This window comes from Andrena cerasifolii, chromosome 1, assembly GCF_050908995.1.
Source record: "Andrena cerasifolii isolate SP2316 chromosome 1, iyAndCera1_principal, whole genome shotgun sequence".
Taxonomy (NCBI): domain Eukaryota; kingdom Metazoa; phylum Arthropoda; class Insecta; order Hymenoptera; family Andrenidae; genus Andrena; species Andrena cerasifolii.
In genome coordinates, this window is record NC_135118.1 from 14,756,572 (window position 1) to 14,769,924 (window position 13,353).

Genomic DNA, 13,353 nt, shown 5'->3' on the forward strand with positions numbered 1-13,353 from the left:
GGGGCATATAGCAGAGTATTATAACTGGCAAATAAAGTGTAATTTCTTCTTCAAGTAGCGTAAGTGAAATGTATAAAAGTGTGGCTATGCACAGACAGCGCGAATTGTTCGTCGTCCTGAGTAATTATAGCCGGTGGTTTAATATAATAGTATAAAGTCACTGTTACGTGACATAAACCCGCCACAGGAGTACAATAATTTCACGATTTCATTAAATAATCCGATGACTATTATCGGCAACTGCGACACAGTAATCTGAGGTCACTTGAAAAACCTTCGGTTTATCACCTGCGTTGATATAACAAAGTGTACCTCGCGATTCCATAAATCGCACGGTATCATTAATGTTTTGTTCCCGATAGAACTTCTTTTTACTCCTTTCTTGAAAATGCCCGTATTAAGAATCGTGTAAAAAAGTAAAAGTATCGTTCTGCTTGCTCGTAAGATTCACTGTGTATGTATGTCTCTTTTTTTTGAGAGAATAGAGTAACGGCAGGAGGGTTTTAATTAATTAATTTCCATCGAAAGACGGTGCAGCGAGCAGCTTAAAATAATTGCACCGTACCTTCTGGTAGGCCAAGATTCCTCGTGTATTTTTAGAGGGCTCTAAGCTGCGCCCGAAGAGAAACAACTCGTATATCGCGTTTGCCATTGTTTTGCATTGCACAAGCGTGACGATTTTTCAAAACTTGCATCTATATTTATGACGCGTCGATACGAACTCGATCGCTGTATTTGCAGGGCTCGATTTACATTTCACTCTCAAGTATCTGCAATCGCAGCTCCGGCAATTACGCTCGCTCAAATATCGCGGATCGTGTTTTACTTTTTGTCCTAGTAGAAGCGCAGCGGGTCTCCATTTATCTGCGCCTTGTTTACTTGGCAATATAATTATATTCGGTTGTATGAACACTTGCGCATATCGATGCACCAGATTTCGATAAAGTATAATCAATATGTTTTCAGTCGAACCCTCTGTTACAGATTAGGCGTATATTATACTAGCAAACTACCCTCGCGCTTTGCTTCGGGCCTAAGAGATATTAAGGACTCCACGAAAACACATTTCACCCTTCTCACCACCCCGTTGATTGGGGAAAAGTCCTGAAATTGATTTTTAGGAATTTATGTGGTTAACCTTTTGAAGTAAAAACCAAGTTCATATCTAATCGGGCCGAAGAGATTTTTAAGAAATCCGTGGAAACACATTTCACCCCTTTTCACTCCCTTAGGGGTTGATTATGGCAAAATGTTAAATCTGGTTTTTAGGGATTTGTGTGGGTAACCTTTGTAAGTAAAAACCAAGTTGATATCTAATCGGGCATAAGAAATAATAAGGAGTCCGAGAAAACATATTGCACCCCCCTTTTTACCCTCTTCGGGTTGGAATTTTAAAAAATCTCTTATCGAGCTCCTACGTCGCAAACGGAATATACCCTCCGAATTTCATGTTTCTAGGGTCAGCGGTTTGGGCTGGATGGTGATGAATCAGTGACACATCGATTATATAAGTATAGATAGAAATTTCTATTACAGAACTAGACATTTTCCCTGTTAAGGGGAATCCTGTTTTATGGGCTGAAAACATAGCAAAATTCAGAATTTTTTTTTTAAGAAACTAGCATTTGGATTCATCTGAAATTTGGACTATGTTTTTATGCATCCTTAAAGAAGGTTGCTGTTTTTTTATATTCATTTTTAATAATAAATATAGGAGTTATGCATCACGCTGTGCAAAACTTGTCGTCCACTGGTGTGCACGATATTTACCTTCCAGGTAATCTGAAACAGAAAAATGAAACGGCGTTTTACTTTGCACATATGTAGCTTCAATTTCATGAACCAGAATACCTCTAAGTTCTATGCTTCTTTTGTTACATAAGAAAATTGGCGCAAAATTGTATAGCAAAAATTAAGGGTTCAGACCTTTCAGTTTGAAAACTCTCCACACTGTTCAGCCAATTTTTTTGTTTTAGTGGTTCATCAATTTCAAGCTACATATGTATAAAATAAAACGCCGTTTTATTTTTCTGCTTCAGATTAACTGGTAGATAAATATCATACATACCAACGGACGGCGAATTTTGCGCGGCGTGATGGTCGATCATGCATAACTACTATATTTATGGTTAGAAATTAATAAAAAAAAAACTGCAGCTTCTTCAAAGATGCATCAAAACGTGGTCCAAATTTCAGATGAATCGAATCGCTGATTTCTTAAAAAAAAATTCCCCAAAATTTGCTATGTTTTTCGCCCAAAGAATAGGACCCCCCACCCTTAAAGCGTCTTCTTTCTGATCAAATGCTTCAGTGCTGGTCGATTGTGTCGGTCGAGTGGAGTGAAAAGAAAAGAAACTCGTGTAGTTCAAAATGGCAACTTTTTATTACGAAAAAAAAAATGGGAACAAATGGACATTAAACAAACGGCTTAAGTCGACGTTAGAAAACGGCTAAGTTGCCTGGAAAGCAGTACCCTATGGTTACCCTGTGTCTTTTTCTCGTTGCAGTTGTAAGTACCCTTGAATAAAAGCAGTGTTCGTCTCTCAGGTCAGTCTTTATAGCGTTTCATTGTTTTTTTTTTTTTTTTTTTTTTTTTTGGTCACCGAATTATCGAAAACACGAAAGAGATTAATCGAAAAGCTTACGTGCCTCGGAGGCACTGGACGCGTTTCGCGCAAGGAATGGTGGCTTTACATTTGTATAAATAAATACAACTAATGCCTCGTATCGTGAATATTCACAGGTCTAACGATTATCTACCGATTACATCACTGTCTTCTTAAATTACACGACAATGACATAGGATTAGCGATCACAAAATAAAGACGGCACTCGATGCAAGTGTCCCGTTCAGTACACACACGCCCGTAAGTCACAACGAACACAGCTTATTTAAAATGAATGTTAATTTTCGCATTACTCGATCCTCCTGGAATAAAGGATTCTTCTTCCCCGTTGACAATGCCTGAATAGTTGATCCGACCCCTCTGCTCAGACCCTCCGGTCCTAAAAATCAATTTCACACGCTCCTGGCTCCATCCGAACGCCTTTCAGTACTAAAATTTGAACGCTTCCACCTTGTGCGGGAATCTCGTAATTACGTGTGTCATCCCTATCCGCCGGACGCCTCTGGGGCGTCCGCCGCACGGTACTCGGTGTCCGAATGCTCGCGAGCATTCACAGTACCTGATGGGTTATTATCGCTTCCCCTTTCGAACAATCCTCTCGACAGAATACTGTTCCCTTCTCTTTAGAGTCTTCTTCATTTCCAGACGTCAGCGAACGCCCTCAAGATTTGCGTTCCACTTCCTGGAAGCTGACTTTGTAAACCCCGTGCGCTTTTCTTAAATCTTCGACGAAGAGCTTACAAGCTGTTGCTCCCAAACGATGGCACGCTCTTCGTCAATTTCAAGGCCCTCAGCTGTTTGTACAAGCGTTGCTTGCAGAACTGATAGAACTCGATCTCCCGGGTGAAGTTACTGCGCACCATGTCCTTCACTTCCTCGCTGACTGGGGGCTTGAAGAAGTTTCGGTTGATCCTGGTGAACGAGTTCACCTCGTCTGAAATGAACGTGCCTTGAGTTTGTATAATTGGTTAATTAAGGGATGAATCGCAACGCGGCTCCTGCGACTCTTTCTCTCGGCGCAAGCTGTTTTGTATGCAAAGTGCTTTCTTATCGTGATTATAGGTTCGTGACGTGTACAGTTACGTGTAAACAGAGGAACAAAAGAATTACCGTAGTAGACGTCGGTGGCGCCTCGGAAAAATCGGGGTATATAATTTTCCAACACCGTGAGAGTGGTATTCACGTCCTCTAGTACGCCGACCACAGCGTAGTGCTTCTCCACTGCCAATTTCGCTCGTTCCAGGGCACCCACAGTGTTGAACGGTCTTAGTGGAAAAAAGAAGAGGTTTTTAATGAGTCTAGCATCAATTTACGATGCAAATAGAGTACCTCGGTCTTATTTAACTCTTAAATAGAATTTTAAGTTCCCATCCACAGAATTAGGGTTTATACAAAAACCAACTTTGAAAAAACCGGCTTTCGAATTTTCACAAAAATGTATAATTGAAATGGTAAATGAATGTTTGTACTTATTTTAAAAAAATTAATAAATAGAACCATAAAATAGACTGCATACAAAACCAAATAAAAAACTAAAATAACTAACATCCGCACTTTTGAAAAAAACCGGCTTTCGAATTTTCACAAAAATGTATAATTGAAATAGTAAATGGATGTTTGTACTTATTTTAAAAAAATTAATAAATAGAACCATAAAATAGACTGCATACAAAACCAAATAAAAAACTAAAATAACTAACATCCGCACAAAAATCTTTTAAAAGGTGGTACCAAATTATAAATGTTTATTACATTTAGTATTTTTATATTATTATAGTAAACTGTTACCTACTACAATGTGCTTGTCTCCGCGGCGATTTCAAGTAAAAATATTAACGTTTCTAATTAAATAATTCATTTCTGCATATTAATTGAAGGGTCGGATGCAATAAGGTGATCAGCGCTCGAAAAATGGGAAAAATTATTGTCCAAACGCTAAGAAAGATTGGAAAATTAAATGTTGTTAAACTGAATTTTAAAAAAATATATTGATGTAAAGCTCGTCGCGACACACATTTTTTCTATTTACAGTTTGTTTATCCAAGCATTACTATTCCAGCTAAAAATTATAAACTAAAATTTTTTAGCGACAAACCCTAAACAGAATACCTAAACTAAAGATGCCCACATATTCCTAGTTCCAACGACGCCGGAGAAATCAGTGTGCACAGTTGAAGAGTCCTTGTAGAAAACACTGTACGTGGCAAGATTAAACAAAACAATTTTTTATCCGAAACTGTTCTACGTTCCAATGATAATAATATAGTATAGAATTTGATTTTTTAACACTTACAGTGTTTTCTACAAGGACTCTTCAATTACCTTCATCATCAAAGAAGTTATTTCCAGTCACAGAAGCTTTTACATTCCTGGTGCTGTTTTTCTACAGGCTAAACTATATAATTCGATGAAAATTTGGGTGCCATTTTAATGGATCAAAACAGGAAGCAGAGTTCTTGAGTATTCTTTTCAATACACCCTGTATAGGGATAACTTGCGAAGATTATCACGTTAGCGTGTGGAAGTGTAGGTTTAAATGGAACCTACGTGCATTTCTCGCTGTGCCCGCAGAAGAAGAGCGTCTGTCTGCGATGATCGCCGATCCCCTCGTGGATCTCGCCCTCCAGGTATCTGCATTCACGGTCCGCCTTAAGTACACAGGACTCGAAATCCTTCTTCAGCCAATTGGGATCGGGCAGAGGCAGGTCTGGAAATATTTGCTTTCTCTCCACGTAATACCAGGGCGCTCGCACGTAATAGTACCATGATATCACTCTTTCAACAGGATCCCTGACTATATTGATGTAAATTGGCTGCGGCAGGTTGAATCTGGAAGGAAAAAACGACGAGTCTCAGATGCTCTGCAGGATTCACGATGAAGTGGTTCCGGGTAATCCACTTTATTCCTTCGGTTCTCTTTTGTGTTGGGGAATCAGTGTTTGGACGAATGTAGTCGGCAGTCTAGTTAATTGATGTATTTTATACATTCTGTTGTTCTATAAATATTTTATCGCGCAGTGCAAGAACAGCACACTTTGTTCCTTAAAATCTGGGGACTCTATACGGAAATTAGGGATGAAGCTCTGATCTAATTCAACGCCACTCCTTCAGCCTACTTACTCTGTGAAATTGGTGAAGCATACATGTTTTATGTACACGGACGGTTCTGAGTAGCTACTGACCATCCTGGCAAGCTGCAGCTGAAAAGAAATATACCACTGAGTAATAATGCAGTACTAGATGCTTATTTATTTTTATTTGCAGAAGTAGAATATATCGGATGGACATTTGTTATCTTCAGTTTCTCCGAATGATAGCCTATTGGACATCGCAAATAATTCCAATCAATGCAGTCTGTATTTTATTCATTTTTTATCCAACTTGACATGGAGCTTTAAGGGTCATGCCTAGTTGGCAGACGAAAAAGAACGTCATTTTCGGGATTTTTTTGTGAAAAATGTGATGTATGTTTCTTAGAAGTATTTGCTTATTTTAGAAGTATATATATTCGGCAACCCTCAGGAATTTTGTTATAGGAAAATATTAAATAATGAAGGAATAACAGCCACTATCGCGGAAGCTGTTTTTATAATGGCGCTGCGCGGTGAGCACAATTTCTCCGAGCCGGATTATATGAAATCGAAAGGTGAAGAAGATTCTGTTAATATATGAGTTTATCTGGTTCGTGAACGAAGGATTTTTGAAAAAATTATTTCAGACAAAATGGCGGTCGTTTAACGCAAAACCATGATTTTTCGATGTCTGAATTGTTCGGTTTTAGTGAATTAAAAGTAGAGTTTTCATCAAAAACAAAAATCCTTCGTTCACGAACTAGATGAACTCATATACTAACAGAATCTTCATCACCTTTCGATTTTAGATGATCCAGCTCGGAGAAATCGTGGTCACCGCAAAAAAAAATAGCTTCCGGAAGAGTAGCTGTTATTCGTTCATTTTTTAATATTTTCCTATAACAAAATTACTGAGAGTTGCTGAATATATGTACTCTTAAAATAAGCGAATAGTTGTAAAAAATATGCATTCGATTTTCCACAAAGAATTCCTGAAAATCACGTTTCTTTCACCTGCCAATTAGGCACGACCCCTTAAGGCCACGTTGGACGGAGCAAAATTGCAGTCATATTCGGCATTTTTTTTAGGAAGATAATGAAATAAGCAGAAAGTGAATATGAAGCTTGTTATTGTACAACTCTCGCCGGAAAAAATCGTATTTTTTTCCCTACAAAATGCAGCGGTAGAGCCGTGATACGCAAGATCTTGAAGAGCGACGTTTTTTACCGTGTTCAATCTCACGGCTATACTGTTTGACCTAGAACAAAAAACCAAAAAGTTTTATTTTCTGCATGCCTAAAACTAGAGAAGTACGTAGGGGAAATCTAGAAACGTTAATTTGTCTCGAAATGGTGACCACGGGGAGAAAAAGTGCATTTTTTTTATAAAAGTGTCAATTGCAAAGAATATATTCAAGATATCGCAAAACTGCTACGTACTTCTCTAGACTTAGTCATGTAGAAAATAAAACTTTTTGGTTTTTTGTTCGAGGTCAAACGGTATAGCCGTGAGATTGAACACCGTGGAAAACGTCGCTCCTCAAGATCTTGCGTGTCATGGCTCTATCGCCGCCTTTTTGTAGGAAAAAAAATACGATTTTTCCAGGCGAGAGTTGTACAATAACAGGCTTCGTCTTAAATTTTCTGTTTATTTCATTATCTTCCTAAAAAAAAATGCCGAAAATGACTGCGATTTTGCTCCGTCCAAGGTGGCCTAACGCCTTAAAGAACCTTTATTCTTTTTCCGTAGGAAACGTAGAAGCGTCCCGGAAATGGGACGGTGAAGACAAAATCGATTGCTTATTAACTATTAATAGATTTCAAGATTTGATGGTAATAGGCTTTCCTCTTAACGTTTAGTACCTGTTCGATGGGAGCGAGACGTATCGTCTCGACTCTCTGCACGCGATCCCTGTTGAACGAGAAATCATTCCTCATCGACAGCCTCCTTAACAATTCCATAAACGTCTGGGAACCCACTTTTGGCACGCGATTGAAGAACAGAACCTTCTTGCCCGCTCGTTTCGTGTTATTCAGCGCGTCGATGTCCAGCACTTCCGGTTCTTTGTACTGAAACCAAATAAGCCACTTAACAAAGTACCTTCGCATTGAACTATAAACTACAAGGAAGAAGTTTCAAGTTCATTTGATTAAATTCAACTCTGGTTATATTTTATAGCCCTATATTTAGGCGAGGGTAAGCGAGTTCCTGGATTTTCACAAATTTAGATTATTTCCTAAAGTGGAGGTGGTCAAATTTAATAATTTGATTTGGGGGTAATTTATACTATTCAAATTGTACTCTAATTAGTGACAGAGGTTAAAATTAAAGAATAAAATTAAAAATTTGAAAATCTGCAATTCGATTTCTGGGAGGGTAAGCCAGTTCCTGGATTTTCACAAATTAAGTTTATTCCCTAAAGTGGAGGTGGTCAAAGTTAGTAATTTGATTTGGGGGTAATTTATACAATATAAATTGTACTCTAATTAGTGACAGAGGTTAAAATTAAATAATAAAATTAAAAATTTGAAAATCTAGAATCCGATTTCTGGAGGGTAAGTGAGTTCCTGGATTTTTACAAATTTAGTTTATTCCCTAAAGTGGAGGTGGTTAAAGTTAGTAATTTGATTTGGGGGTAATTTATACAATATAAATTGTACTCTAATTAGTGGCAGAGGTTGAAATTAAATAATAAAATTAAAAATTTGAAAATCTAAAATCTGATTTCTGGAGGGTAAGCGAGTACCTGGATTTTCACAAATTTAGTTTATTTCCTAAAGTGGGGGTGGTCAAAGTTAGTAATTTGATTTGGGGTTAATTTATTCACTATAAAATGTACTCTAATTAGTGACAGAGGTTGAAATTAAATAATAAAATTAAAAATTTGAAAATCTAGAATCTGATTTCTGGAGGGTAAGCGAGTTCCTGGATTTTCACAAATTTAGTTTATTCCCTAAAGCGGAGATGGTAAAATTTAGTAATTTGATTTGGGGGTAATTTATACAATACAAATTGTACTCTAATTAGTGACAGAGGTTAAAATTAAATTTAATTAAAACGTTTCAAATTTCATTGGAATGTAATGTTGAGTGGCAGAGCTAATTTGCATAATTGAATCGTAAGAAAAGGGTAAAGAAAAGATTCTTCTGTTACGACCTGAATCGTTTATTTTCCTTCGTCAATCTCCCCGTTTGTTCTGAATTTTCATTTTCTATCTAGGGAAATCATTCTCATTCCATTCCCCCCGTTTGAGTAACTATTAACAATACCAGCGAGTCATTCTTGAGCATGTAACGAGCGCGGGGTCGTAAATGGAGGCATAAGTAACAAATACGTCGTTCCACCTCGGCTTCCGTATGGTTTTTGCGCTACGTCTACACTCTACCGTAGTGCCAACGATTGAAGCCGGGCAATAAACACTTGTTGAATGAAACGGAGAAAGTAACGAGCTTCGTGAGATTTGGATAATTTCTGTGTGTACACACATCGCTACTCGTCATTTGCTTGAATCGTTCAACATAATATTTTACAAAAAATGCTAATCTGGTCCATGAGTTCTTATGCTTCTTTATCCAACGTTTTAGTTTTATTCTGGTGGTTATTACTGTAATTTTAATTCCTTATGTTCCGTTCGATTATTCTATTTCGTTTTGCGCATGGTATAAACGTCTTCCCCTCCTTAGAGGCCATTCGATATCGAAGAAAAACTCGAGCAGCTCTTCCGCGAAGATGCTGCGGATGGGAGCCTAGGCTTTGCAAGAAATATTCCATTAACATCCGATTTCTTGCTACTTCGAGGTCGTGAACCTTTCGCGGGGTCGTTACATTCTGATGGTAACCAGATTTTGATCGTCTGATTGTTCTGCTGTATCTGAGAGATTCATCTGTCGGTGGATGTGGAGAAGAAAGTAGCTAGAAGAAGGTTGCAAATATGAAATATAAATTGTAAAGTGTTTGGGTATTTCTTTAGTTTCTTGCTTTCTGAAAATTCATATTTAGTATAGAATTATTTAACATTTTATTTTAACACCAATTATTTAAGAATTTATTTTAACACCAAAAACTACTTTGGAGAAAATATCGAGCGGACGAACAAACAACCGCTCTGCACGAGTCCTTCTGACCGAGTGCCACCACGGTCGCGTTCCTTCCAGAATCGCAGGAAACACGTACCGCGTGTACAAATTTGGGAAAACCCCGGGCCCCGAGAACAAGGGAGGTTTCGTCGCCAGGCAAATCCAACAGTCACGAAACCTTCAGTTGAACTTTATGACCTCACCTGGTCGCCTTCTACTCCGCTCGAAAATTCGATGCTACGCACGCTACACCTGCATAACATTTCGCAGGTACTATTTTAAAAATTGGTCCGAGCAAGAGTTTCTCACATCAACAAGTATCTACTTCAAAATATGTATTTACTAATGATTCTATTAAAAATGTTCAAGTTGCCCCTCCATTTACCCTTTCAAGAAGAATACAAGACACACTTAATATCCTTTATTACTTCATTCCACAGTTACATTTACACAGAAGTACTTACAATTTACAGTGAGTATGCACATATTTACTAACATATTTAAACACACATCAATATTCGCATTGTTTACTTCCAGCATGTCGTTTTAAATCTCGCGTTGCACCCACCCATAAACAATAACACTGAGCCACAATTACATTCAATATTTCCAATCTTCCACATTATGCACCAGAAACGTTAAACGCACATGTTACTCCACCTAGTTGCTCGTCGAGCAGGAGATTTTTGTTACACCGTGTAGAGGGGTGGTTGTACAAAATCGAGGCGCTCCTCTTCGTTTCCTGTCCATGTCCCGAGGCACTGGCATTACGCCGCAACTACGTTACATTATTGCATTATTACTACACGCGTTTGCACGCTTCCTCCTCGATTACGGATTCTCCTCTTTCGCCCCTCTTCTCTTCCCCTTCCTACCGTCTTTCTTCCTTGGAATTCTTTGCCAAGTTATGGACCATCCTTCTGCTTACTGCCCCACGGTATTAAAGGATCGCGACGTAATTTGCTCCGCGGTTATCCGTGTAATACCGAACATTACGATGAAAATCTTGCAGGGTCTGACCCTCATCGTTTCCCAATAACCATGGGCAAACCCCACGGGAACTCGCTTCCTGATAGGGGTTGCTGCGATTGGTACGGTCATTTTTGTTAACCCGCCGTGGAAGAGTTGGATTGTAACAATATTCACTTATTGGTAGGTAATTAGGGGTCGTCCTTAAATTACGTAAGGCTTTCTTGGGGGAGAGGGTGCCGCGAATTTCTTACGTTCTCTTAAAAAGCGAGAGGGAGGGAGCCGGGTAGCGTTTTACTTAATATTTGTTTAACCTCATTCTCAATATGAGTAGCCTAAAAAAATGACGTTTCATTGCACACGCGTTAGATAATTTTGTTTTAAATCGTAAAGAATTCAATGAAAAAATATTACGCGAGGAAGGGAGGGGGAGGGTGTTGGGATATAAAATTTTAAGAATTCTTATACCGAGGGGGAGGGTAAAAAATCGCCATAATTACCCTTACGTAATTAATATATATTAATTAATAACCGTTGGATACTCGCGATGACGTATTATTAAGAAAAATCGCGAACCTTAACGAACCGCGTTGGCCTGCAATAAAGCAGGCGCAATAGCACGCAAATGGATCTCAACTTAATGCCATTTGGGTAAAACCATTATTCCTGTCAAAATCCGAGTACCGGAGGGTTAAGGGCGGCTCTTTAAAGGGAACAGCGCGAACCCTCACTTGCCGATTGGAAGGCAACTTTGTGGGTTTATAGAGCGACTCGCGACGAGCATAACCGTGTGTTTTATTCGTGCCTAGTTGCCCTTTAAGGGTGCGAAAACTAACCCCAAAGTCAAATTTCCAAATTTCAACCTTTCCCCGTGTAACTCCTAAAGTACAAGAGACAAAAAAAAATATTTCAAACGAAAGTTAACGCGCTACAAAGCTGCGCTAACAAAATTTTGGAAAAAGTTTCATTTTCGTCGGGAAAATTTAAAAAAAAAAAAAAGATCCATTCTTGGAAGTACTGTTGACGATAACGCATCGGTGTTGTCCCGTTGAAATATAACGTTTCAAAAGATATTTTCGTATTTTATTCTTTGACGCTTTTAGGTAGTCTTACATGTATGATAAAATGAAATTCATAAAATCGATGATAGTAATAATTCTTAAGTGACATATGGCACTTCGAACAATTTGTTATGTGAATTCAGATTTTTACAGCTTAAATGCCGTTATAAAAGGCAACTTCTGCCAACTGTTAGAAGTCCTGAATTATACAAAATTTCTGCCCCCATAGATATTTCGTTCCACTGTAATGGACAGAGCCAATCGCTTGTAACGTGTGGTTGGAGAGCCCCTAGATAGGGGCCACCGTTTCCACAGTGTAAATATGATTACCTGGAACCAGTGGCGGACTGGCCAGGGTATCAGCTTGCCCGACGGCAAGGAGCCGGTTGGGCCCCTGACGAAGTGGGCCCCCTTTTAAACATCAGACAATATTACTAAATATTACTAAAATACATACATTTATCTCACAAAAATTTTAAATGTACCTTTTTGTCACTTATGTTTTTCGAAAATTTTATTCATTTCCTATGAAAATTAAATGATAGCATTGTAGTTGTGGGTGGGCCGCCTTTATTTCCTGGCAGCCAATATTTTTAGACACAGTCCATCACTGCCTGGAACGATTTATTGATGCGCTGTGTAGGTACAATGAGAAAAGCACTTTTCCTGACTTCGCCGGCTTCTGTACCCGAGTTGAATATAACTTCTAGAGTCGTAGTTGGGCTAAATCGAAGAAAATCTATTTTTCTTAAACTTGAAATAAGATTTTATTATTTTTTATGTTCGACCATTTTACATGACGGCGTTTTAAAACTCCGTCATTTTAAAACTTTAAGTAATAAATATTGTATGAAAATGAAGTTAAAATGTTGTTTAACGCCTGCTAAAAAAATATCTGGATATTTTACTGAAAAATTACCGTAGAGAACAAATTTTAAGTTTACCCATTCTTTTAGGCTTTCAAGGTGGTGTACCCCCTTAACATAGAGTGCGAGGCAAAATCATTGAATTCTCGCGAAGTCGATATTTGTGACAAACTCCGATAAGACGTTAGGTTTAGTATCCTGTACCTCCGGGGCACAGTACATATCTGTAGCCTTAGCTTCAAATTAAAACGTGCAGCTTTGAATTTGCGTTGCTCTTGACATTCTAGCCGAGCCAGATAGTGTCATTGCCATCGATATTAGCAAATTATGTCATAAATTCAGACTAACGTTCACGGTCCAGGTACTTAAGCGATTAATGGTCAGACCGAAAGCCAGCAGCCCATTCCGTGGTTTCACGCATCGCGGCCGCCGCGATCTTTCATCGCGTTATTTTGCTTCCTTACTTGTCTGAAGTGTCCATTTTTTTCACCTATATTGAGATAAACTTCTCTATAAATAAATTCCCAAGCGACTGTTATTCCGAATGGACACACCTAACACTTCAAAGCTTTAAATAGTATCATCTCTAAAAAGGACCACGAATGTGGGTCACTGAATCGCCCAAAATTTTGCATACAATTAGTGTACACTCTGCATAACGGTATATTAAACGCATACAGCA

The 13,353-nt window shown here is 38.4% G+C and overlaps 1 protein-coding gene across 3 annotated transcripts in view; it reads right to left on the reverse strand.

The window, feature by feature from the left end:
• Positions 1-2,356: 2,356 nt before the first annotated feature.
• Pip (heparan sulfate 2-O-sulfotransferase pipe) overlaps positions 2,357-13,353 on the reverse strand; it is a 118,206-nt gene continuing 107,209 nt past the window's right edge. For all 3 annotated transcript variants that reach the window (XM_076827108.1, XM_076827027.1, XM_076826944.1), the window contains exons 4-8: positions 7,562-7,768; positions 5,748-5,827; positions 5,175-5,456; positions 3,738-3,892; positions 2,357-3,561 (exon numbers count right to left, since the gene is read on the reverse strand). In XM_076827108.1, coding sequence (XP_076683223.1) covers positions 3,365-3,561; positions 3,738-3,892; positions 5,175-5,456; positions 5,748-5,827; positions 7,562-7,768 — 921 coding nt within the window. In that variant the 3' untranslated portion in view covers positions 2,357-3,364. The remainder of the gene's footprint in view (positions 3,562-3,737; positions 3,893-5,174; positions 5,457-5,747; positions 5,828-7,561; positions 7,769-13,353) is intronic.